Genomic DNA, 26,887 nt, shown 5'->3' on the forward strand with positions numbered 1-26,887 from the left:
CCTACGTGAAGCCCAAAACCTTTCACGAGACAGCTTTAAAACTGGAACTACCTCAATAAAACACATTCTGAAATCATTCATGTGTGTAGAGTTCAAATTCTGCTAAACGTTCAAGAGTTATCTTATAATACACAGGATGAGATGTCAAATATCCTTCGCCAAATCATTAAGGTTTCACTAGGACCAAGTCCACTCACGTCATAAGATCCTTGAAGATCCTGAGAGAGGATGTCAGGTAATCACCTCCCCTGTGTTTCGGTTACCTACGCCCATACACAGCAGATGATTTTGGGCTGTCATGTTAAAGTGACACCAGGCCTGTCTAGGCCTTTTGACTTTTTTTTTTTTTTTTTTTACCTTTTGTTTGCTTTGGAAGACAAAAGGTGTAGTTGGAGACCAACAAATAAAATATCTGTTCATGGAGGACAAAAGTATATAGTCTGTAGGTGAAAGTGTAGTATAAAGTTAGACTGAACATTTTGTTGAAATTGAAGTTGAAATATTAAATGTATAAAAATATTAGACGATTTCACTGATGGTCAATGCAGAAGGAAGCAGATGATGTAACAGAAGACAGTAAGTTTGCATTTGGAATAATCTGATCATACGAGTCTGAAAGGGGGATTCATGTAATGAACTTTTTATCAAAACCAAATGCAAGCAAGCATGGAACACAGTATACACAGAATCACAGGAGTAACAAAAATACTCATCATCCTTATAGAGGAACAGCCAATGTGGCGTTTGCCATTCTGTAACATACGCAGAGCTTTCACTGATAAACAGTCTAAATATGAAGTTTGATTTTCATTTATGCTCCAGTAGCTGTAACACCAAACACTAAAGACCTAGAGTGGTTATTTCAAGGAGGAACACACTTGTGGTCATTGTAGTTCCTAAGATAAGCATACTTCTTCCCGCATTTCTGACAGCTGTAGGGTTTGACCCCGGTGTGGATCTGCATGTGTGCCTTGACGTTATTGGGCTGACTGAAGCTTTTCCCACATACTTCACAGCTGAACGGCTTCTCCCCGGTGTGCACGCGCTTATGCCGTCGCAGGTTGCCCACGGTGCGGAACGGCATGCCGCAAACGTCGCACTTGTGCGGTTTTTCGCCCGTGTGAATGAGCGTGTGCAGTTTGAGGCCGTTGGGCAGGCTGAAGCCCTTCCCGCAGAACGAACACTTGTGCGCTTTCTCCTTGGTGTGCAGCAGGGCGTGCACCTTGAGGTAGGCTTTGTTCACGAAGGTCTTCTTGCACACGTCGCACGTGAACGCGGCCAGGCCCGCGTGCCGCTGCTCGTGGGCGTAGAGGCCCGACGTGCTGCTGAAGATCTTCCCGCACACCTTGCAGCCGAACGGGTCGCGCTCCGAGTGAAGCCTGCGGTGTGTCTTCAGAGCGTACGTGGAGCTGTAGCTCTTGCCGCAGACGTCGCAGCGATGAGGGTTCTTCTCGGACCCGGACGCCCGCGTGTCCCCCGTGTGCGTCAGCATGTGGTTCCTCAGGGCGTAGTTGTACACAAATGTCTTCCCACACGTGTCACACATGAAGGCCTTTGCTGTCCCATGCATGGGCATGTGCTCCTTCAGCGAGGCCATCTGACTGTAGCTCTTGCCGCACACGCTGCATACATACGGCTTCACTCCCAGGTGGTTGAGTGCATGCCTCTTCAGGTTGGTCCTGTGGCCGAACCTCTGGCCGCAGGTCTCGCACGCGTGCGGCTTCTCCCCGGTGTGGACGATCTGGTGCTTTTGCAGGTTGGCGCGGCCCTTGAAGCTCTTCTCGCACAGGCCGCACTTCCACGGCTTCTCGTCCGAGTGCACCCGCCGGTGGATGTTGAGCGTGCTGGACTGCGTGAAGCGCCGGCCGCACGTCTCGCAGCGGTACGGCTTCTCGCCCGTGTGCAGGCGCACGTGGGCCTGCAGCGTGCACTCCAGGGTGAAGCCCTTCCCGCACACGCCGCACACGTGCGGCTTCACCTTCAGGTGGACGAGCTTGTGCGTCTCCAGGTCCACGAAGCTCTTCCCGCACGTCCTGCACGGACGCGCCTCCTTCTTTTTCTTCTCGTGGGTCAGGAGGTGCTTTTTCAGGGCTCGGAGGAACCTGAATTTCTTGCCACACTGGCCGCAGGTATGAGGGGCTGGTTTTGAGTGTTTTTGCTTGTGCTGTGCTAGGTGATGCATCTTGGTAAAAGTCTCACCGACGTTGCATTTAAATGCCTCCTTTGGCAGCTCTGGCTGGGCGCTGGTTTGATCAGCCGCTCCATTTGCCGTGTTCTCATTAGTAGACGGAGTGCACGTATCTGTAGGAAACAAACACAACCGTGTCTTCCAACTGCAATTGTCCATCTTACACAGTTTATTACTGTCTAGTAACTCCATCCATTTAATCTCCATCTGCACCATATTTATACACAGACAATACAACAATTTCCAACTAAATATTAACATCCATAGCATTAACGGTCCCCGTTTTCAAGTGTATCATAAAATCACAGAACTACTATAAAACAGTAAAGACCACACCTCTGAGATCGTCATCAGAAATGAAACAGTGTTCACACCTTCTGACACTAAGCTTATCTGGGACTGGTTTCTGCATCCATCCTGCTCCAAGGAACCAGTTGTCATGGCGTTGACCTTGTGGCTGACAGGACACTAGAAAGGACAAAGTGTGTTTTAATGACGCCTTTGTCCTTAAACGTCTGCACAGTAACAGTACTGACAGTAGCTTTTGATAATATACAGAATGTTTATTTTTTAAATATTGCTTTTAGCACACCTGGTGTTCTGGGATGTCAGACTGCTGTGTAAGTGTAGTTGTTACAGGCACCACCAGCTCGTTCAACAAAGACACGCCTAGAACATTACAAAACAATGACAAGTCATTTTTGCACAATTGATGAAGGTATAATGTGTTGTAAAGGTGAGATGTCGCTACTCTTCGCCCCAAAATAAAACACAAGTTTCCATTATCAATAACTCGGCTTGAACCTGTTAACCTACTGTTAATGACCATGTCAGAGGTCACGGCTACCAAACTACATGAAGCACAACCATGTTGGCATGCTGCTTATCCTCATAATGCAAGAAGACCGGGTTCAATAGGCTTTAAAATGATGCACAGTTCCTCCAGTTGTAGTTGCAGAGATAAACACCTCGGCAGTCACAACCTGCCCTACACGAGGGGAAGTCTCACCGTGCACTGAACCTGAAGCGGAGAGTCTGGCGGCGTTGGCCGGACCGTGTGGCACCACACCTGGCGTGCTCCCAAATACGGCCCCGCTGTCCGACTCCACTACTTTGGACTGCTTCACCGAACAGAACTTAAATATAAGGCAGATTTTCCTCACCGCCTCCTTTGCCAGGAGCTCCATAATAGCTGCAAGTTGTGTCTGCAAAATTAACAACGTTTTTAAGAGCAGCACATGTCAGACAACTTCCTAAACAGTTTCAGCAGACTTTGCACACTATAACTGGGCTGTATAAAAATGAATGTATCTTTTATATGGAATATAACTACTGAAACGGGTAAAATAGCTACTGAAACCATATTTTCTGTATTGAAAGTGGCTGCTTATCTAGAGACTAAGAAATGTTCACAAGTCAAGTGCGCATACATTTTCAAGGTTCAAAGTTAGATTTTGCAAAAGCTCCATTTTCCATGTCATACCCGATTATTTAATTTGAATTCTTAATTGGGGTTGTTATATATTGATATTAAGCACCATAACTATGGCGTGTATTCTGTAAAGCACTTTGAGTTGCATGTATGTATAAAAGGTGCTATACAAATAAAGATTATTATTATAGATTCATACGTTTACATGAGTGCCTTCCACGTTTAGTTTTGTTCTCAACTCCATAACTGTGACTTTAAGGAGGCGTCATATATATAGATAAACGTCAGTAAGGCGAGTGTGATAAACACATTAAAACGTGCTCAGGTTACTTTTCCAAAACATCTCCACTAAACTTACCACCTTGTGTCGGGACGCTGCATCTCTATCAAGATCGTAACTTTCAGAGTTGAGTGCCGCACACTGACACCTGAACACTTTGGAGATTTCAGCGTGGGCTGTTTCAGTTAACAATGTCATTATCGACGTTGTTTGACTCTGAAATAATTCATAAGACATCGTACTTTAATAAAAGCTGCATTGATGAAACGAAATTTCTAATACAGTGGCATCATGGCGTCGCGCTCGCGAGTTATACATCTAGGAAGGCCAAAGAAATTCAAAGGCTGTTACAATGACGTCATATTACCAGCAGGCTACATGTATTTCAAAATAAGAGTTGCTCTCTCTCTCTCTCTCTCTCTCTCTCTCTCTCTCTCTCTCTCTCTCTCTCTCGTCATTTTGTCTGTCATTATGAAGACACTATGCAAATATCGTCACTCTAGGTTTAAATGATATCTAATACTAATCTAACACTCTGAAAGAAAATAAATGAAGCAATAAATGCTTGGTGTAAACTATAGGAATTTATATGAGCCACAAAATATATGCTGTTTGATTTTCTGTCAATAGATCTGTAAAACATTCTATTGTATTTAAAAAATATACTGTGTTAAGTTCCTCTAAAAGACATTACTAAAACCAAGGAAATCCTATTTTTCAAATATCAGGTCTGTTTTGGTCATTTTTGTCAAACCATGCCTTCTCTTCACATAATGACCTTGTTTTATATATTGTTTCTGTGTCAAACTGAGTGCTCATTTAATTTTAAAATTATCAAGTCCAAATGTAACAAAATGTAACCAAAACAACAGCAAATTATAATTTCAATATCTTTATCATTTATTTTTATATGACTTAACTAATCTACATGGGTTTTATGTCCAAAAGCACAGTTCATGTCAATTCTGAAGAAAAGGCTTCTTTTTTTTTTAAATACACAGAGTACCCTAAAGCACATTGAAAAGATGTATCTTTGTTGCCTTTTATATATCATCCTCACATCACATATACAGACCAGGAAGAAGCTACACATGTAAGCTGTTTATGTACAAGACTATTAATGACTGTATCATGCTCAGCTTCCGTAGCTATGGTGGAATGAAGATTCTGAAAACAAGACAGAAAATGTGCTATTTGAACGCTCTATTAGGCTACTTAAATTTTGGTTTGTTAGCTTGAGAAATAAAAGGCATTAAATGCATGTTTTATATTGACAGACATGTAAAATAACGTATGTGGATATGTGCTGTTTCTGTGGATATGTTTTTTGGTGCAATAAATAAAGTCTATTTGGTTCCTAGAACATAAATAGTCTCCCTTGATTTCCACAGGCAGGTATGAATAATATCAATACTAAATAAAAATCTCCTTTTATGATAATACGAGATGACTGCAGCATGAAATAATTTTTAAATATATGAAAAATAACATAAATCATTGCACAGTACCTTAAATCAAGTGTTAAATCATCATGTACAATCAAAAACACATAAATTCCAAAACACTGTATAATGTCCAAGCAGTACGAGTATGGGTGCAAGAATCAGAGATGGTCTCACTCATTTCCCAAAATATGAGAGGGTCTCACTCATTCCCAAAATAAGAGATGGTTGCAATAACTGTTCCCATAATTCAGTTTATCTGAACTGAGCGATATTTGATATCAGTAGTTCTGATTTTTATATTGGGCCTGAGTACTTTTGCGATCCTAGTAATAATATATGCCAAAGTAATAGTATGTGCCAATATAATGTAATATTTCAGAGGCGTTTTTGTTTTCAACTTGGAATTAATGTAAGGTGATGCCATTTTCTCAGCACAGTCATCCATTTCAGCACAGAGTTCAGCACAGATTTCAGCACACCAGAAAGAAGTCTCATCTTGTGGCTCCGTCTGTGTAGCAACATCAGAGGCCGTGCTTTTCTTAAAGTCTTCGCACTAACCACTGTCCGCACTCATATGCAGCCTATCGTAGACAGAACGGTACGGCAGGAAGCACATTCTTTTCAGTCCATTTCCTGTGATGCATGAAATCCCTTCAGGTGGGCTACAGCACATCGTCCTGGGTCTCACGGGGCGGGGTTCTGCTGCGGCGGCCGCGCAGGACGGAGAACCAGGACGAGACGGCGAGGGCCACCCGGCTCAGGCCCACGTTCAGGCAGTGCACCTCGGACGTGACGGGCACCTCGGCAAACAGCGCCCGGTCTCGAGACAGGCGTCCCAGGCTGTCGCAGTTCTCGATGTCCTTCACGATGTTCAGGATCTCCTGACGCTCCATCTGCCGAGTCATTCCTCGGATGTTGAGGATAGCAGATACGTGCTTCTTCCTTTCAGCGGAAAAGACGAATTGTCGTTAGTGTTAGTCCCTTAAGGTTAGTCCCATTAGTGTTAGTCCCTTTAGGGTTAGTGCCTTTAGGTTTAGTCCCTTTAAGTTTAGTGCCTTTAGATCAAGTGTCTTTAGATTCAGTCCATTTAGGTTTAGAGTCTTTAGATTTAGTGCCTTTAGGTTTTAGTGTCTTTAGGTTTGCTGAAAACTGTTCAAACGGTTCAAAACCCTGTTTGAGTGTGGAACTTCTATTGAAACATGCTAAGCTATGAAGCTAATCTGATGAGCTGTAAACACTCCACCATTGCATGGGTCTATCTTCCATTTACAATCTTTCATTACAATCAGAGGTGTCAATTCCAGGTTCAGAAAGTAAAAGTCCTCATCAGGATTTTGCTCAAGCTTGCTAAATTTTCTAATTAGTGCAATCCAGGTAAAATTAGTGGAATCAACACAATCCAGGAAGCCTGAGCAAAATCCTCGTGAGGACTTTTACTTTCTGAACCTGGAATTGACACCTCTGATTACAATACAATTTATCTTTCATTATGGGCTTTTTTACGCCAGTGCTTCTGCTTCTGAATGTGCATCACTTTCTAAGCTTAATTATTATTGATAAACCAGCTAATTGTGCTATATAAGAGTTAAACCTGACATCAGGACAAACAATCATTTGTAGTGGCCTTTGCAGACACTGTAAATGGAATAAAATGGAAGGTACTTTCTGCAGTGTCCCATCAGATGAATGAATGATGGTATTTCCGGATCAAGACCAGATACACGTACATACAGGTAATGCATTTGAAGCATTAGCCTTATTTAACCTGCAGAGGGCTGTTTCCTTTGCTTTCTGCAGACCCGTGAGACTCTTAAGAAAGCAACTGTCCTCTCTAGGTGAAGACATGCGGTGTCAGGTCCGGCCAGGATGCCTGCATTGCTTTGTCTTTGTCACAGCTCAGAGATGGACAACTCCGTCTTTCATGTGAATTTAGGACAGCCAAACAGACCCCCATAAAAACCAGGAAGCCGCTGAGCCCTTGTTTGCTTTCACAAGCTGCTCTTTCGTCGTCAGGCTGAATGGAAGGCAGTAGCTATGTTTTGCCAAATGACCTGAGGTCCCTGTTTACTGACCCCCCCATCACATTGGGAGGGTGTGGAGGTGGAGAGGTGGAGAGGTGTGGAGGTGCTGGCTGGTGCAAGATGACACATCAGCTCTCTTGGACACTCACCGTACGTCAGGGAATTCCCGAACTAGGACACCAACCTCTATCTGAATAGAGGGTGTATCCTCCAGTAGAATGATTTCCGATATGTGGGGAATGGCGCTGTCCAACCATGAGGCAGAAGACTCCTGAGGTCCAAAAGAAGGAGGACAATATAAAAAAAAAACTCATTATGTTTTCATTCACAAAATATGAAATCCGCTGCACGTGAATTCCACAAGCTCTAAACTCTTTGATTATGAAGGTAAAGTCGTCCTCAAGGATGCAAACATGAGCCTTGTCAGAGCCTTGTCAGATAAATTACTCTGGATTTTCTGCAGTGCTCTGTCTGCCAGAGGCTCACACGATAACGAGACATGAATTATGAGGGCAGATCACACACAGTACGAGAACAATCAGTTGTTTCTCCCTAGTCTGGAAAAACAAGTTACCCAGAGGAGTCAGCACTGAAGTGTGTTCTATTGTAACTGAGGTTAAATATCTGTGTCCACTATATGAAGAGTGCCCTTCCTGACTTTAGAGGTCGCTCATGGCTTCAAAATCCCAGGGCAGGACACTCCTCCACAAACAAAGTCATCCTGTTGTCTACGGAGGTGACAAACGGATGTTTTAACTGGTCCAAGGAGTGGGAGCCACACAGGAGAAGTGGGGTGAGCGAGGGCACTGGGGAGGAGCTTTCCTCTTTGCTCCGCCCTGTCCTTATAGCTCCGCCCTTTACTTATGGCCCCACCCCATTACTCATAGCTTGTCTTTGCTCGCATCCTCTCTACGGCGTGGCAGTCATGCCATGATGGCGGTGGGTGTGTCACGAATGATCAGCGACACGAACTATGCTGTTACAGTAAGCACTGTTTTCCCGGAAATGTCTGTTGATGTTTTATTGCATTGTGGGAACGGTCATATTTTCCTTCGGACAAATAAAAGAAGACATGGCGTGCAACTCACCAAGCCTTTGAAGAGTGTTTTAAGATGGTTGCCCTCCTCACGGAGGCGACCCGCCATCCTCTTCCTCATTTTAAGCGATGTACAGATGATTCTGCCCCTCATAATAGCACGAACATACTCAGTCATCACCCGCCGATGGACCTCTCCCACCAGGACCTGAACGGTGCCCGTCAAAGCAAACATAGAGCAAAGCAGGACCTTAAGCAACTGATCAACTCATTTAACCGACATGCATAATCAAAAAGTGCCAAGAGTCAAATGGATTTGCAGGTTAAGATATATCGTAACACTTGAGAAAGTGACACTATGTCGGTAGTGCTTGTGGACCTGGTAGGGTGAGCTGTCCAACCTCCGGAACCTCTTGAAGTGCTCCCTGATGTGGGCCACGATCTGCTCGAAGGCCTCGGTGCTGCTCAGCCACTTTCTCTTCACCAGCTTATCAAAGTAGGGCTAGACGAGTGGAGAGAAGAAAAGTGCGAATCGGGCGGTGACAAAGTGACCACGAACCGAACCTTCCTGCTCGCGATCGGGACGGGTGTGTTTTCATATCTAGAATTCCAGGGACTGGAATGGACTTCCTGCTAAAAAAACAACCCCTAGAATGGTCCATTCTTAGGCAAAGAGGATGCAAGATTAGAGTTAGGAGCCCTGTGGCCTCGCAGTGCCCAGCTGAACTGTGGGTACTAAGCATTCCATTTGGCGCTTGGCCAAAAACATCTTGTTCGGGCCGTGTTTGTCACAATAAGCTATTTTTATATTTCATCCCTGGCCTGTATGTGAGCCAACAACCCTGAGAACAAGCCACAGAGGAAACACTGATAAGATATTCTTTATATTCTTCGACAGACACCCATGACCATTGGGGTACATGACGTGAATGTGTTTGTATGTACATCTGTGTTTTAAAGTAGGAGCAAAAATATACATTCAGAACACTTCCTTCAAATCCAAAAAAGTCCACCAATTTGTTTAAAAACACTTCATCATTTTGTATTTATTATTACAATATAAAAAAATAACTATATGGTTGCTGGAAAAAAACTAAGGTATATTAACCAAATACCCTTCAGTAGACAATCAATTTTGTGCAGATGTGTATATCTAAGGAGAACCTGCCTATGTGAAGTGTGTGTGTGTGTGGGTGGATGTGTGTGTGTGTGTGTGTGTGTGTGTGGGTGTGTGTGGTTGACTTACTCTGATGTGCTCAAACAGTCTGTCACTCAGTACTCTAACACTCAGGTTTACAATCCTGTCCAGAGAGGTACACGCTCGCCGACTGGAGTCTTCACTGAGAGCAGGATCACACTGTGCACAGCGTGCTACAAAGTCCCTGTTCACAACACACACACACACGCGCGTGCACGCGCGCACACACACACACACACACACACACACACACACACACACACACAAAATCACGTTTATATACAAATAAACAGATCTGAACATGAATAAATAATCGGTGAACTTTGCTCTGGAGGTGTTGAGCGTCTGGGATTATACCTGAATGGCGGAGAGCAGTTGGCCAGTGCGATGGTCTTAGCCACATATCCATCTTCATTTCCCCCAAATTCACTCAGAAACCCTTCATGAAACATTTCCACCTTCCTTTGAAAGCTTTGAAAGGAAACACGCATGGTAAGGCTTCATAACCTCAAAACTACCACTGCTGCCATTTTAACAGAACGTCTTTGGAGCCACAGTCAACATCCATAGACTGCAACGATCTTTATTGCATTGCAGTCATTAGACAGATTGGTATTGTCTTGGTCTGGAACTTTCTCACCAGTAGAGGAAGTCAGCCAGCCCGTTAAGACTGCACTGAGCCACTCGCAAGCCCAAATTACGATTCACTGCTGTAGATCTGTCCAGATCCTCCTGCAGCCTCTATAATAGAACAGACACAGCAAAAATACTTAATAGAAAATCCTATTACAGGTTCATCCTGACCAGGGTGACCAGTCCTACTTTATGCAGCTTTAGAATATGATATATAACAGCAATGTTTCAATGGTACATTATCGATTATGGACATGGCATTGAACGTTATGCCAACTACACAGATTCCAGGCATTGTAAGGATTTCAAAGGTGGCATAAATACTTATCAGGACATTTAGTCATGTACCCTATGGCCACTAGAGGCCAGCGAAGAGTCCCCAAGAGTGTGATGTAATGGAAACCGAAGACAATGGGAAGTTTTTATTTATTTTGGCTCCAGCAAGAAATCTATTCTCTCACTGTGTCACACTGGGAGGTGTGAATGCTGTTTGAAATACCCCTACTACGTCCTCACAATGAACTTAGTGTTTAAAAATACAGATACACTTTAGTGGCAATATAGAAACGTAGTGCGCCAACAACAAACCCATTCAGCCAATTCATGAGCAGAAAAAAAAAACAACAAGAAAAACCCCTGAGAAAATATGAAGTGAATGAGCTTAGATGGCATTCAGTACGTGCGTTTAGCATCTCGTGTCTGGACACAGTGCCCTCAGTCAGGGTGGACGAAAAAGAGGAGTTTAGTCAGTTTCAGAGGCCATGTTGTGTTCGGAGAGGTGAGCACGCCATTTTCTCGCCATGCTAACCTGGATGACTGTGCGTGCCAGAGGGATCTGATACTCCTCAATGTGCAGGGTCTCCACCCATTTCTTCTCTTCTTCATCCAACACCTGAGACAGCTTGTTGGTCACGTTCCACTGGAGCACAACAGCAAGTCAAATCGATAAATCAAGCCGATACACTTTAGTACACATTTCAGTTTTTGGTTGTGGAGTTAATCAGAAGGTTTGCCACAACCCATATCCTGCAGAGTCCTCCATAAAAGAGTTGTAAGATGGTTTCTTGGTAATGTACCTGAGAGTTAACTACCTGAGAGTTGGCTTGCTCATTAGGGATCTGGACCCATACGATTGTAAAGCTGCTTTGTGACAATATGTATTGTGAAAAGCGCTATATAAATAAATTTGACTTTAACTTTGACTTTAATATATCTCCATTGATTTTACATGCACCATCAAAAGCAGTGGAACCCTTTAACCTAAAATATTTTGAGCTGTCATTAAGGTATAAAATGACTCTTTTGTCAATTCTCTGTTTTGTGGACACAGGGTCTCATCACTGCATGAACTCACGTTCAAGTTGCATCATTAGATAAGGCGGTGTGTGTGGGGGGGGGGGGGGGGGGGGGGGGGTTGCTCGTTGTAAAGCCTGACTCCTATTGTGTGGCGCTCAATGTGGACAGGAAAACCGTGAGCTGACCCTGAAATGCCGCACTGTAATTGGCCACGCAGGTCACAGCGACCTGTCATGCCTTGGACTGAACAGGAAGTGCCGTAGATGCACCCTTTTCCGCCCACTGGGACCAGGAACACGCCACCACGCAGCCTGGGGAGGAGGCGGGAGACGGGCTTGGGGTTTGGGGCCCTTACCCGCACTGAGTTGAGGCAATCCTGCTGCAGCTTGTCCACTGTCTCCTCAGGCAGCAGTGGGCCAAGCTGAGAGAGGTTGATGGGTGAGGTTATGCATACTGTTTCAAGGACATCCCTGAAGCAACAACAGGAAGAGTCACTGCAACAGCGAGACTGGACCTCAGTCATGAGGAAACATTAAAACCTAACGGGATAGGCGTGGGAGTGCATCTTATCAACGGACGCTTATCAATAACCATATTTACTAAGATTCCTGCTGCAGGACGGGGCCAGAAAAGTGACAACAAACGACCCAAGAACTATAACTCAATTACAGTGACAGCCACGCCTAAAAAATATTTAGCATCTACGGAAAGTGGGGGGGAAGTCATTTTTCACCTGTTGTAGATGTTGTAGAGCCAGTCGAGGAGAGAGTAGATATCGGTAATCTGCAGCTCTCCGTCAGTGATGGCCTGGAGGCGTTGGGTCACGGCCAGGTGATAGCTGTGCACGTACACCTGGAAGGCGTTGTACTCCTCGGGGTACATCGACACCACGTTGCGGAGGGCCGCGCCCAGATCCTCCACCATACGGATGCGCAGCTTGTTCAGGTATGCGGCCAGCTCGCCCGACTGAACGTCCGTGTGCTGGGGCAGGTTGGCGTCGGCCGCCTCGGCCACCGCCTCCTTCCAGCGCTTCTTCAGCTCCCGAGGCCTCGGGCCTCCCTGGCCGCCGCCTTCGCTCACGGCCCAGTCCCAGTCGGCTTGCTCCTCCTGCTGCAGCACCAGAACCACGAGGCCCAGGTTGGGCCCGGCGGTGGGCGAGCGGAGGGACTCCCGCACCACGTCCCATAGCTCCTTCTGCAGGGCCTCGTACAACAGCTCCACGTCCTTGGCTTTGCGCCGGCTGCTGTCCTTGCTGCTGGGGCTGGTGAGATCCTCGACGGCAGTGCCCCCTGCTGGTGTGGAGGACGCCTCCTTACACTCCTGCTCCAGCTCCAGGATGTGGGTGTCAGCCAGGAACAAGTCTCGCTTGGTCACTAACTGCAGGATCTCCAACACTGTGGAGCAATGCAGAGCAAGAAGGAGAAGAGGGGATGAGATGGAGAGACAAGGAGAGAGAGGGAGAGGAGGAGAGAGAGGAAGAGCATGAAACGCAATGGCAGCGGGCCTGGGATGATCACAGTGCTAACAGCCTAATCCAGAGCTCCAGAGGTGAAGGAGGACACTAGTGTATGCTCTAGGGTGTATTATTTTCCCTCATTGCTCTGGAAGTAGCTGCCTGGTTCGATCTCATCTCCTATTCACTGCACAGGTTTTGTTCTTCAGTTCAGTGTGGAGACCGTGAGCGTCTCTGGAGCAACATTGCTTCATCACCCTTTGTTCAGTTCTTAATGCTTCTCTTCAGAGAAGTCCTCGAGGATCACACGGTGCCGCCAAACAGAAATCATCACTCATTATTTTTACTGAATTACAAATGAAGAACTGCCTTTCCACAAAGGTTTGGGCCTTACGGGTTCAAATAACTCGCATTATTCACCCACAAAGGCAGACTGCGTGAGATTAGCGTTCGGTTTTCGTGTGACTGCTACAGGCAAGTGCAATTTTATATGAGAACTGGAATATCATATTTGTTGTTTTAATAGAATACTTAATGGATTAAAAAAAACTTAAAATACTAAAGGACTTTTAAAGATAAAACCACAACAAATTATTATGCTTGCTAATATTAAGAAATAATGGTTTTCTGAAAAAAACTTTTTTCATTGCAAGGAAACCTATATAACAATTGATCACAGAATATCTTGCAGGTTTTAAGCAGAATCTACATGCCATGGCCATGGAGTGATGGTGATCTCATTCGTTTCTATGATCAAATGAGAACATTTTACATTTGAAATAAAATCACAGTGGATGTAGACAAATTCCCACTGAGATCAGAGCACACACACCCATAACATCACGCTTGACCCGCTCATTTAGGACCAGTACGTTTTTTCAAACAAGCAACTTGTTTAGACTGGCGGTGACGGCACCCAAAGGACTCGTCTGTTTGACTGATCTTTATTTGACTTGGTTCAGGGGGAAGACAAGAGCTAACTGAAGCATTCTGTTTATGCCTGCTTTGGCAAGAAAAGATGTCTCTGCCTGACTTAAACCACATATGTGTCTTGCAGATGGACATTCAGATAAAACAGGAGCACGAGCCATGATTCTACTGCCTGACTGTCCTTTACTTTAGCTGGTTATGTAATAACTAACTCAACGTACACATACTTGTTCAAGTCATGAACACTCAAACTGGTGACAGAAGTTGTACTGGCAAAGGAGGTAAAGGTTAGACACATTTTATGTCTCTTTTTTTTCGTTTTTACAAGTTAGATGACTATATACATATACTCACTATGAGAAACTATGTCTAAAGTGTATCATATCTCAGAGCCAGGGTCAGAAGCAGCCTTTTAGTTAGAGACTTGTTGAAGTTACACCCTTTCTGGTTGTGAAAGGGTTTGAGGGAGATGTTCTGAAGATTTCTTATATGGAGCTGGGAATGATCCTGTCTGATGTCTGAGTATAAGTGAGCAGCATAATGCTTCATACAATGTATCAGATTCCACATACATCCTCTTATGTAAGCCCTTTGTTCAGAAACAACCAGGGCTGTTTGATTACACAGTATTCCCTTACACCCTAGAGAACCTTGAAATTATGTCATTCCAACCCTTGTTTCTAGGTCCGCTTCACCGCCCGCTAAGCACGGACGAAGGTGAAAGTCACACAAACGGATTATAAAAGGACGGAGCTACGAGGTAGAGGAGTGTAAGAAGCCCAGGGTCTGCTGAGCTACACAGCAGTGCACTCATTTCCTGCGAAGACCTCCTCTTTTAGAGGAGAGGATGCCCGGGAGGTCTGCAGGCGCCCGCCTTATCCGTCCCCGTCCCATTCGAGGAGAGAGCATCCGGCCGTGCCACCCCGCACCACCGCGGCTACGCCTCCGGCCCGCATCTTAACGGCCCGAGCCGCTTTGCCAACCCATCGGAAAGAGATCTAAATATATAATACAATGCCGACAGGCCAAGCGCTATCACAGAGGAGGAGGAGGAAAAATGAGTGAGGCTGCCTGTTCTCGTGTCAGAAACTAAGAGGCACTTCCTATGGTAGGGCCATCCGGCTGCAACCCTCCACCCAAGGACAGATCCTCACCGAGGGGGTTGGGTGGCTGGATGAATGGGCACCACTTTAGACTTTGACTTACTTCTCCCCCTGTCAGCCCGTCAGAGGAGGGAGGTTAGAGTTCTATCAGCACTGGGCAGGAACCTGTGAACTACACCCTTGAAACCGCACAGAGCCTCAGCCGCCAGATGTTGAAAGTCGTACAGAGTCCACATGGCTTATCCCAGCGTCATTAAAATCGGACTGGGTGCCAAGAACGGTGGGTTGATGCTGAGTTATATGGAATAGAAGAACACTGGGCCTTTGTTTCCAAAGGCACCTGCCCTCTGAATTGTAAGGCGCACCTCATTTATGTAAAGATATACCACTCTTCCTTAACTAAAACCACAGTTTTAGTAATAAAGTGACTATATATGCCTCGATAGGGGATTGGGGGTTGTAGAAAACCTGATTTTTTAGCATTGGGGTTTCAAGGGTGGGGTTCGACAACTCCGTGGTAAAGTAGTGACTAAGCAAGATATCCACTAACGTAGTTCGCGCACCTGCATAATCAAAGTCCATTATAGCTGCCATTCTGCTATTATAAAGAGAAGGTTATCCAGAGATCTGGGTAAAAGCTCGAATTTGATCCACCTAGTCTCTGGCCAAATACACTGGACGTCTCCTCATTTACACCATGTGGCATGAATTATTCTGCTTCACTTTGGATTTCTACGGACCTTCCATTCGATTACCTGACCAGCAGATTGCAGAGAAGCTCCAAAGAGCTTTAGAAAACCAGATATCTGACACTTCTGACACACCCTGAGGTCTTTTCAAACACCCCCATGTCCCCTTTAACAGTTCTTTATCAGTGCAAGATGTGAATAAACACTTTTTCTTCAAAAGAGAGCAGGGATGTGTTGGGTTTCCTCCCACTACTCCTCCTCTGGCCCAGAAAGCCCGCAGGCAGAGCGGATGCTGTTGCCCTGGGGCATCTAGAGTCTCAGGGGCAAGACTGAGACTGCCCCAACACGCCCTGCTGCACCGTTCACACATCTAGGCATCTGGAGGTGGAGCAGCCGGTGGAGTAGCAGGCCTGGATCTCAACACTCGTGGCCACGAGGCATTTGGGCTGCTGGGTGCTGACGGAGGACACGAACCCATCTCAGCACACAGCCGCGTTTCCTTCCAGCCTCAGTTAGTGGAGACTTGTACACTTCCATACCGTCAGATCATTTTGGAAGACATTCTCGAGCTTCTCGGTTCTGTTTATATTCATCAATTATTTAATTTCTGACAAAAAAACTTGTTGAAACATTTGTAAAAGCTAAATGTTTGTCCAGATGTCCTCTTTTGGATAAAGCAGGTGACATGGTCAGGGACTCCAGATGGTCAAACTATCACATATACATAAATTTCTTGGTTTCCAAGGTTGTACTCTGACATGGTTCCCATGGTCACAAATGCCATGTGACTATTAGGTGCAGTTATAGTTTTACGGTTGAGGGCCGGGGTTGTAATTTGATGAGGTCTGGAAATCATTTACCATCTGTGGAGAAACCACCCTGCTAAACGACTTCCTTATCAACACACGTTAACCAAATCTAACCAGAGTCTATCACACCGATCAACAGCATCTGTGCAGTTATGTCCACTGTGTTAGCAGATATTGAAACATAAACTGCTCTCATAATTTAACAGATGTTGAGTCTGACATTGGCATTGATTTCGTATTACAGAACATATTCTATAATACTATATTATAGAACATTTCTAACTTAATAGTCTGTACACAAGATTAGCATACAAACATATTAGTTTAGTAAATAAAGTGTGTTTTGTGCTGTCAGAATGAGAGCAGTGCTGGAGAAGGGACTGCAGTTAGGCATCTGCAGTGGTCACTGCAGCATTGAGGAACGTTGGGGTGTTTGGAAGCAGCTGCCTTGACATATAATTGTTTTCCTTTGACACAAGTCTCATGCCTGTGAAACAAGCAGTGTTCTCAGCTGCTTAGCTCACCCCCTCATTAACCATCAGCCAAGAGCATACCACTTGTCATTAGCAACATCTGATCAAGAACTTCCAAAGTATGGATGGAGCTTAAAGTGTCCTGGGAAGAGTTGTGCGGACCCCCTGCATGGAAGAGCTTCAATAGCAGCACGTCTGTGGTAGAGAGATCTCCAGAAGGTTCCTCTTAAACACGCGGAGGCTTAACATCCACACACATGCTGGTTTTGTGCTGTATCAGCTGGGGACGGGAGACCACAACACGTCCTGCTACCCCCCCCAACAGACAATGCGTCGAGATAAGACCAGTCACAACCCAGGCCGCAATCTACCCGGTTCCTCTTTCCACAAATTCTCTTTTCTCCATTTCCCTTTCTGCATTCTTACTGTACTTGCAAGGAAAGAGTGACGTTTAAAATGCTTTCAGTTCTGACAGCCCCATATTGAACTCTGGAGATGGGATAAGACGATAAGGCAGTGACCTCTCGTTCACTGGCAAGGCGACAACCCTGTGCAGGGAAGCATGGAAATGTTCAGATGAAACCCTGGAATGCAGGTCTCTCCTTTACATGTGCTCATTCACCTGCCATTCCAGTGCCTCTTTCAACACATAATATAAGCACATGTATTTACACTGTACACACGGGACACCTTTGAGTGACATTTAGAAGGTACATTCTGATTTCAGAGGTCTTATTTGAAGCTCAGCTTGCTAACAATATTGGTGGGAACGTCTTATTTCCTGAGGTAGGTGGATAAACTGCCTATAATTTCTTTAAAATGGTTTTCAGTTGTATGTCCTTGACTATTCTCAATCTTGCCCAAGCAAGCCCTCTCTGAAAGTCTGCAACCTGATCTGTTCAAGCCTACCCAACACAAATACCTGTTGACTCTGCAGCTGAACAGTCCCGCTCTGTCCTAATCTCGGGCTCTGTCCATCTGTGCGCTCTGTAACTCGACGATGCATTTGTTCATGAAAAATAGTATTATTCCTCCGATTCCTTCACTCTTATACCAATTCCATACTGTCACCCATCATGCCCTATTGGTGGTCAGAGTTTTGACATTTTGTGACATCGTGGTATTAGCGGTGATAGAACAGCCCTCACCTGAGAGGGGCTCTCTGGGTTTGACCTCGGGCACCTCCTCCACCGAATCCTCTTCTGGACCTGGCGATGCGGAACGTTCCACCATGGACTCCCTCTTCTGTTTGCCTCTACCCACGATCTTCAGGAAGGAGAGTCTTCGGCTGGTCACGTCCGAGTCTGCGTCTGAGCACAGGTCTCCGTTGGGCAGGCTCTCTTTACGCAAGCTCTCTCTGCACCTGCCGGCCATTCTGACCCAGAGAAGAACAGCAAGAGAATGTGAAGCAGGAAGGATTCTGGGAAAAAGAGGCTCTCAGAAACCTCTCAGCACCAATCACACGTGGACATGTCTAGAAACTTAACCAGTCTGATTCTATTAAGGCTATAGACTTCACTGCCCCCCATCCTCCATTTATGAGAAGAGAAGTCTTGGAAAAGTAGCAAAGCAACCCCAGATCATGGGGTCTGGTGCACCACAACAGTCCTCACCCATCTACACCCATGTACCTCAACAGGCTCCCTTCCGAGCTCCGACGCCGTTTCTTCTTCTTGTCCAGGGGCGAGGGTGAGCTGATGGACCCTTGCGGAGAAGGTGTCCCGCTGCCTTTGCTCCTGCCGGACATCCGAAGGCCCTTGCCCAGCTTGCCCAGGGTCTTGAGCGGCGACACGCCTCGGATTCGCTCCAGCGTGCCCCGGATGGAGCCCGCCTTCCCGAGACCCCCTCGCCTCCCCTCGTTCGTCTCGTTCTCGTCCTCCTCGTCGTCGAACGGGTTGCGGTCGCGGGGGGCCCCGCCGTCCAGGAGCGAGCCGCCATTGTTCGGGGCCCAGTCCTCGTCCGAGCCGTTCTCGTCGAACGGGTTGTTTTGGTCCAAGCTCATCTTGCGTAGGATCAGCTTGCCGTGATTGATCTCCAGCTCTGTGCTTGACTTGCTGCCCTTCAGTCGAGCTGGGAGGTTCTTAAGGATCGGCATTCTGCTCCCTGGAGAGAAAACACTGGGGGAAAAAAGAGAATCGAGCATTAGAGAGACACTTAACAACATAAACGTCCTGACTCAGTAGAGGCACTCGAGTCCTCACAGATGTGGCAAACTTCTTTTAAAACACAGTGTTACACACAGAGTGTCCATCTGGACATTATCCATTACACAGTGTTTACATTACACATTCAGTACATCCTTTATAAATATTTCATAATGCATTCTTGAATATTTATATCAGCATTTATTAACTTTTCAGGTTTTATGTTAAAGTTATATGTTTAAGTTAAAATCTCCAGTTTATCCAATGGATATTTTAAATGTGTTATTTTGATATGTTTCATATTAAATGTAGTAGTACACTCCCACTCAAGCATTTTGATACTGAAACACCATATGAATCTCAAAATCATATTATTCTAAAAGATGATGCCTGCTGAGATGGACAGTCATCAATGTATTGTGTAGTACTTATGTTACATTACATTACATTGTTATGCAATCACCCATCATGTTTAACTGATAGAGGCTTTCAAAGAATTTTCTACATTTTGCGATTAGTTGCCGATTAGTTTATGTAATTGCTTAATTAGTTGAATCCGAGTGCTTTTCAGGTGTCAGAAACAAGCCTTGGTGTGTGATACCCCCTCTGGAGACGTGTGTGTTGTGTGTTGAGGTGTTCTCGGACATTTATGGTGGGTGATAAAGGAAAAGGGAAGGGAGCAGTGCTGAATCACTTCCTGTTCACTAATTTATGTGTTTGTGTACGAGCCCGCGGGACACACTTGCGTTATCTCCAACTGAACATCAAGGTTTGCAGTGCAGTGCCAACTGATAAACAGACCTCATCACTGAAACCAAAGGTGAAATAGGTCCTTGATTTGACATAGTAAAGTCAATGTTCAAATCATACAGCTTGCCAGTGTTTATTTCACAATAAAACATAGCGTTGCCAGTGTAATTAAAGACTTCTGTAATTAAAGATTTTGTGCTACAAATCAAAATGAATCTGGCTACCAAAATATTAGGTCTGCGGTAAATGCAACAGGCAGATCTGGTTCGAGCCACAGCACACTTGAGACGTGAAAGCCAGAACGGCAAGATGCATGTGGGGCACAACGGTTAGCAAGTTTTGAATTCCTGAAGAGGAGCTATTGTGTGCAGCTTCCTAAGTGTTTGGAGTAATAATGCGTCTCTATGATTTTTCCATATGCGCTACCCGCCATTAGGACAGATGAGAAATCAGACCACAGAAACGAGTGACATGAACAAGAGAACTCGGAGGGCAGTGACTGCATAACGACTTCAACTTTAACTTCAACGACTTGAGTTAACTTTTACCCTTACTGATTGACAACTGTTTGGTCGAAGTCCTGTGCAAGGCCATTACTGAACAAGAATAACCTGATATTGATTGATATCTTCGAATGTAGATTGCCGGCAGAGGTGTTGCAACAGTTTAAGCAGAGGTGGGCATTCCTGGTTCAGAAAGTAAAAGTTCTCACCAAGATTTTGCTCATGGGCTTCTTGGATTGTGTTGATTCCACTAATTTTACCTGTTTTGCACTAATTAGAAAATCCATCAAGTTTGAGTAAAATCCTGAGAAGGAGTTTTACTTCCTGAACCTGGAATGTCCACCTCTGAGTTTAAGTCCAAAATACGGCCTAGTGCAAAGCATGCGTAGATGTACATTGCAATCCTTACTGTTAGATCAGTTTGTGCCTCCATTTAGTTTCACTGTAGTGTGTTATAAACTCGGGTAAAATGCTCTTGCAAGGACATCAGTGGAAAGTCAACACAGCTGCCCTTCTGAAAACAGGGAAATGAAAATCACTTATTTATTCTACACCACCAAAAGCCCAAGAGGATGAAAAGAAGGTTTAAAAAAAAAAAAAAACAAGGAACAGCTGATTCAAGAGAATTCAGCAACAGCTTTAAATTGTCACGAGAACATTTTGCATGGCTTCAATCCAAATCCGAAGTGTTGTGTAGCCACTGCTGTGGGTTGCCTACCCAACATATCGCTCCTGTCTTTCTCCCAACGCTCCTGCTCATTAGCAGTGCTAATTATAAACCAGAGGGGAGCCGCCATGGAAGGTCGGGTTAGATCTTTGGGTGAGATATAAAACCCATGACAGCTCTTTCCCAGCCAACACCACTTCCTGTCTCGCACAGGTAGTAAACAAAAGAGACAGGTTCCCTGCGTCCCGTCCCACGATGGGGGGATTCTCCATTTAGGTTCTTGGATGCGAAACAAGAAGTGACCCACATGGCTATTAGGAGAGCTAAAAATAAACTGTTCAAAGGAAAAACTGCATAAGATGCCGTGGACAAAGAGAGCTGGACGTTGTACAGAACTGGACATTGTAGGGAACTGGACATTGTAGGCAGGCTGAATGTTGTAAGGTAGTTGGTTTTTGCAGGGAGCTGGATGTTATTGGCAGCTGGATGCTGCTTTCTGGGAGGGCATTAAGATGACAAATGAATTAAATTGGTGACTCGTTTGGCTGACATCCAGAGCAGTCATTCTTTGGATTAATACCACTGCTGACAATTTTTGGAATGTCTTGAGTTCCTCGACATTTAACTTCAAGAATTTAAGAATTTGTAACACGTCACTCTTGTATAAATTTGAAGTCAACTGGAGGGAGAAACTTTTTAAATAGGGTCCTAATGTCGTCTTTAAGGACCAGCTAACAAAAATAGACAAGTTAACGGAACAGGAGATTTGTCATCCTGATCAGACGTGCATGTGTGCAATAAAAAAACATGGCACTAGCATCTTTTCACTCCAGCATGAGTCCTGGCCTCTCCAACTCGTTACCTGAGGTCAGCGCTGACCTCAGAGCGACAGTCATGTGCAGTTATGCCTGCTATTTTCAAAAGGTATGAGGGGTGGGCATAAGTAGAGTGTAGGAGGAGGTGGGGTGGCGTCACACAGTAAAGGCACAAAAACCCGATCTCCAGATGTACAGGCCAGGACTTTGGCGTCGGACTTCAGGTGCTGGTTGGAGGAATTGTGGAGGGATAACATAAAAGTCCTTGCCTGACTTTCCCTAAGGGAAGAGTTGCATTCACACTAACCACCGAGGCATGTGACCAAGCAGACGTCCAGCACAACCAGCATGAGGAGAGCCATGAAAGTGCCTCTTCAATTTATAGCAGGCTTAATGGGAGTTAGATTATTTCAATCACTTTTAAAGCTACACAAGTTAAATAATTTTTAAGGCTACATAAATCAGTTATAAGGCTACATACATAAAGGCTGCATCCTCTGTCTCTGAATATCTTGAGGTCAAATACCATGTCATGACTGCTCTGAAATGTAATCACCCCAGTTCAGTAGATCTCTGACACATTAGAACAGCGGTTGTTTTCTTTCTTCTCTTGTTCTTTTGAATTCTTCACAACAAAGTTTTTGTCTCACTAATTCTATAAAACAGAGAGGTTCGATTCTGCTGGCATTATAAGCAGAGAAAATTCTTCAAAATCTGAATAGGTCATTCAGGTCAAATAACTCACCTATTTTAGACATACGCCAGTCCAGCTTTGCTGACAGTTTCAACAGTGTATGCCCTGTCATAAAGCTGGTTTCCATGACACGCCTTTCACAAGATTATTTTGTGGTGTAGATAGTAGTTGGGGGGGGGGGGGGGGGGGTAAATCTTTAACTGTTCACTAGTAGTCCAATGTCTAGTTGAATTTATAAGCCGCAAAAGCAGAGAGGGGTTATGTGATACAGAAGCAGAAATGTCTTTGTGAGCTCAGTTATGTTTCAATTTCCCAGAATGTGTCAGAGTCTTGCAGTTCCCAAACACCTTAGAGTGGGACTGTGGAGATAGACTCACATCACCATCTCCCTTGTTCACTGTCACAAGAATCTAATCTGAAATTAAACCAAGGAGCTTTGCAAATTCCAACCCAGATCACTTCCCCAGACGTTTTCAAAAGTGCAGAGGAAGATTATCATTTTGAAGAAACCATCAATGTAAAAAGTTGTTCTCTGTATAAATCATGAATGTGTAGAGTCTGAACTCAAGCTGTGTGCTGGATAAAGAGACAAGTGACCTTGGGTGCACTTGAACACCTGAAAAGTCTCTAAGAGTATGTTTTTGTATTTTTAAACGGTGTTTAATTCATTTTCATCCTTTGTTTGAGCACACACTAAGCCTAGTCTTGGATTACAGTCCATACTGTACAACTTCAACAGGCTTTTTTTTGCTCACTTCAAATACATGCATCATGTCTACATAACTCACTTAAGAAAAGTGCTGACACAGCATTCATATGACTTTCACTAAAAGGAAAATATTCAAAGAATCAGACTTACATAGTCCATCCTGATCATGTTTAAGAACGGGAACATGAGTCCACAAACATGAACGTTCTTTGAGACGCTGAGCTGTGGCTCAAATCTCCAGCTGCCCCGTCGAGACTTATACTTTTATTTTGGTGGGTTGTCCCAAGATCATGAGTTTCTCAGCACGCTTGAAAGGCGCGTAGTGAACTGCATGCAAGACCCTCATATTAAGTATGTGAGTGTGTCTGTGCAGATACATTTCCCTTATACTCCTGGCTTATAACTGTAGTAAATGAAAAATTTTTTTTTCTTTTGCGGTGAACACTTGAAGAAAGTTTAACCGTATATAAACAGTGGACGGACGCAAATTCTTACAACCTCTGCCCCCGGCAAGAGACGCTTAGAGGTCAATTTTCCTTGCTTAGCCTGCATAATTTGTAGATCCTGTCACTCTGGTGTCGTATGGTTGGACCGCTCATCTATATTGGCATCTAATATCTATTAAATCCCCTATAAAGAGGAAATATTGTATCCGCTTGTTGGGAGAAACGCGTAAAATTGAAACGGTTAGTGATGTGACATTTGGCTCCTAAATCAGATGCCACGCAAGCTTTTGTTCACGTTTATTCATCTTTCCGTTTTTTTTGCGATCTTGCGTGGAGAGTCACAAGATTCCCTGCGCGTGAACACGATCCACTCTCAGACGTCACCCAGTCACGTGCGTCGCTCGGGGATCTATTTTGTGAAGCAGCGTGCACTCAGAGATCTTGTTCCTCTTTATTCCGGGGGGCACATCTAAGATCAGGGTGAGCAAATTTAAGTTGGAGTGCGAGACGAGCTCCGGACCGGAGTATATTCCGGAGTATATTCCGGAAGGTGCAGGAAATAACACAGCCAAGTATTTTAGGGTTTTGATTGCTGTCTGCGCGCAGAGTCCTCGCGCCCAGTCCCGCTGCTTGAGGTCACCTTGGGTCTGCGTCCAAATATTTCTCAACACTTCGCCGAACTGCAGAGCACGCTGGTCCGGCTTCAGTTTACATAGCTGGATTTTATTTGGTTAACACAGTTGGTTTTGGTGTTTATCCTTTATTTAACGTGGAACTGATGTTTTTTGCTCTGGTGTTTATTTATTTGTAACTGCTTTAATGCAGTACAACTAGTAGAATTGCAGTTGATGAGGGCACATGTGTTAATTCGCCATTGTATTCTTTGATTGTTATTGTTTATATTTGTGCAGTCCTCTAGTTAAATGCAGTATTCCCCACCACACTGCCATAGCCATGGCGCCCAGACAATTTCTACAATTGTCATTGCAGTTATGCAACTGTGAGTGGGGTCAGGACAGTGTGTGTGTGTGTGTGTGTGTGTTTGGGTGTGTGTGTGTGTGTGTGTGTGTGTGGGGTGGGTGGGGGTGGGGGTGTTGCATCCTGCTATCCAAAGCTGCCCATAAAGGGCACTATCAAATGCCCTCGGAGCACGAGGGCCGTCAACACCGGGGCGGATCTGCCACTGACCCAGCTGGGAACGATGAGCAGGGGGGCGAGACCTGTCTGGCGCTGCCCGGACCCCCAGCATCCTGTCACTGCTTCAGCCAGGGCATCTGTCCTGTCGGGGGGGGGGGGGGGGGGGGGGGGGGGGGGAGTGCCGGTCGAACGTCATACGGTCTCACTTTTGACAGTCGGGCAGCTCTGGTGCTAATTTAAGGGGGACCGACGGAAGTTGTCGCTCAGTGTGAAACTCTTTGATTTGTGGTGTGAGGAAGGAGATAATGTAATGTACTCCTGTGTCCCCACAGAACAGCTGATCTCAACAGCCATGTGCGTTTGACTGGCGTTCTTGACTTCATCACTCGGCCCTGTTTACGTGTTTCAGCCTGTCATCTGAGATATGAGTGTTTCATACAATAACCAGTGGTGTCCAGCTCATAATAGTCTGATTCTACCGAAGGCGTTAGAATTGCAGGACTGGATCTGAGAACCTATGTGCTATAACTTCATGTATAAATTACTGCAAAGTACCAACAGTTGGATTTCGAATTACTTGCTGACAAAATCTAATAAGCTGTCCTGTTTTTAAGAGAGTTTAACCAATTGTCAGCATCATTTCAGATTTTTGCCTCTGGTCATTTACTGGCAACGCACATTAATCATGATGACGATAAATGCTCTTTATGACAGGACTTCCAGGACGTTGCATTAAACAGCCGACGCAGGGCGGTCGACTACTGCTTGTGCGTCATAAGCATGCTCCTGATAAACAATGTAGCTAATATCTTGGGGTTTCCATGACTACAGGTGAGTTGATAATAGTCATTGAATCATCAGGCAAGTTGACTCAGTCGTGTCCGAAGCCAAAAACACATCACCAACCAGAGCCAAATATGAAAAATGGTTCCTGGTCATCAGGGCTAAAGTAGTTGGCAGTGATAAGGAATCACAGTCCAGACAAGCTAGCCATGTGTTTGTGGGCACAGATACCAGCGTGACGGATCTTTCCTGACCTTCACAGCTGTCAATATCCGTCAATATCATTAAAAACCCAATGCGCCGTCATTCCAACACTAACAGAGCAAGTTAAGCATCCAAACTAAATTCAAAATAATCCGTCCACTCAGACAAGTCTCACACAACCGCAAGTCACATTCAGAAGCACGTTTCTCTAAGGACTCCCCCCCCCAAGACAGTCCAGTTACACCAGAAAGTCTCTCCGCACTTGCTTACCTTGTTTATAAAGGCTGTGTGTTGGTAAGTCCCCAGGAGTCCCTGACAGTCTTAGTGCTGGGACATCCCCGTGCCTCTGGTGCGTGTCAGATGGTGAGACTGTGCGGTGGGTGAAAGCGTTTGACCACACGAGTGTTGCCTTTCTCAGCCTGAGGCTCGTCTGGACCCTGGGGCCGGCTGTGGTCGCTTCCTGAGCTGTTATGCAGCACGGAGCTGATGCTTTTTCCTCAGGAAGCCGTCCGTCCCCTTTCCTTCTCGCCAACCAACACGCCTCCCCCGAAACCCCATGGGACGCTGGGAAACTCAGGCGCTCTGATAAAGCTAATTGGCCTGGGAAGTGTGGTGAGTGGGGCGGCCCTGTTAGGAGTACCCCACTTTCTTCTTTTCCTTTTGTTCGTCTGCTGTCTTTCACCAGCGGCCTGGGTTGATAAGGTGGGTGGGGGGGCTCGTGCCGTGGCCCACGGGCCGTCCCGGGGGCCCAACAGTCACGCAGCGGCCCGAGGGAAGTGAAGTTGAATGGAGGCAGAGCTGTAGATTGTCTCGGGATCCTCTGTCCAACTTTGTGTTCCCTTTGTGTGCTTGAGTGTTTGTTGATCATGTCCCAAACACAAGCCTCCCGTAAAGGGGGTTTTCCACTGTAATGGCAACGCTGACACGAGCCTTCGGACGAGCCGGGCTTTGAGCGGCGAGCTAAAGCCAGGGTCACTGGGTACACCCGCAGTGTCTTTACAGGACGTCTTTGTTTGTTTTTCCACATTAAGAACCAGTGCTGGATTACA

General features: G+C 45.4%; 2 protein-coding genes across 4 annotated transcripts; both read right to left on the bottom strand.

Annotated features, from left to right (window-relative positions):
• Positions 1-539: 539 nt before the first annotated feature.
• Positions 540-4,639, bottom strand: LOC143477606 (uncharacterized). The gene is made up of 5 exons (XM_076976294.1): positions 3,979-4,639; positions 3,198-3,393; positions 2,781-2,857; positions 2,563-2,656; positions 540-2,301 (listed from the first exon to the last, which is right to left on the bottom strand). Exons 1-5 carry the CDS (start codon positions 4,135-4,137, stop codon positions 863-865), a joined length of 1,965 nt encoding a protein of 654 aa, XP_076832409.1. The 5' UTR covers positions 4,138-4,639; the 3' UTR covers positions 540-862.
• Positions 4,640-4,776: 137 nt separating this feature from the next.
• Positions 4,777-26,397, bottom strand: exoc3l2b (exocyst complex component 3-like 2b). Of its 3 annotated transcripts, XM_076976287.1 has the most exons (14): positions 23,419-23,825; positions 20,793-20,897; positions 18,618-19,103; positions 18,135-18,361; positions 12,263-12,923; positions 11,885-11,999; positions 11,042-11,152; positions 10,241-10,341; positions 9,958-10,071; positions 9,649-9,784; positions 8,782-8,904; positions 8,455-8,610; positions 7,516-7,637; positions 4,777-6,287 (listed from the first exon to the last, which is right to left on the bottom strand). In XM_076976287.1, exons 3-14 carry the CDS (start codon positions 19,079-19,081, stop codon positions 6,008-6,010), a joined length of 2,610 nt encoding a protein of 869 aa, XP_076832402.1. In that variant the 5' UTR covers positions 19,082-19,103; positions 20,793-20,897; positions 23,419-23,825; the 3' UTR covers positions 4,777-6,007. The 3 variants fall into 3 exon arrangements, with proteins under 3 accessions (XP_076832402.1, XP_076832401.1, XP_076832400.1); XM_076976286.1 differs by lacking the exons at positions 20,793-20,897; positions 23,419-23,825 and adding an exon at positions 26,109-26,397; XM_076976285.1 differs by lacking the exon at positions 20,793-20,897 and having other exon boundaries at positions 23,419-23,823.
• Between the last annotated feature and the right edge of the window lie 490 nt (positions 26,398-26,887).

This window comes from Brachyhypopomus gauderio, chromosome 16 (assembly GCF_052324685.1).
Source record: "Brachyhypopomus gauderio isolate BG-103 chromosome 16, BGAUD_0.2, whole genome shotgun sequence".
Taxonomy (NCBI): Eukaryota; Metazoa; Chordata; class Actinopteri; order Gymnotiformes; family Hypopomidae; genus Brachyhypopomus; species Brachyhypopomus gauderio.

Bases quoted from the DNA above. Each gene is read 5' to 3' on its own strand.
- exoc3l2b (XM_076976286.1), bottom strand. From the start codon at position 19,081: ATGCCGATCCTTAAGAACCTCCCAGCTCGACTGAAGGGCAGCAAGTCA. The intron at 18,362-18,617 runs GTACATGGGTGT...TCTCTGGGTCAG, and splicing joins TCGGAAGGGAGCCTGTTGAG to AATGGCCGGCAGGTGCAGAG. The intron at 12,924-18,134 runs GTGAGGGCTGTT...ATTGCTCCACAG, and splicing joins ACCCAGAGAGCCCCTCTCAG to TGTTGGAGATCCTGCAGTTA.
- LOC143477606 (XM_076976294.1), bottom strand. From the start codon at position 4,137: ATGTCTTATGAATTATTTCAGAGTCAAACAACGTCGATAATGACATTG. The intron at 2,657-2,780 runs GTGTGCTAAAAG...TGTCCTTTCTAG, and splicing joins CTGACATCCCAGAACACCAG to TGTCCTGTCAGCCACAAGGT. The intron at 2,302-2,562 runs GTGTGAACACTG...TGTTTCCTACAG, and splicing joins GATAAGCTTAGTGTCAGAAG to ATACGTGCACTCCGTCTACT.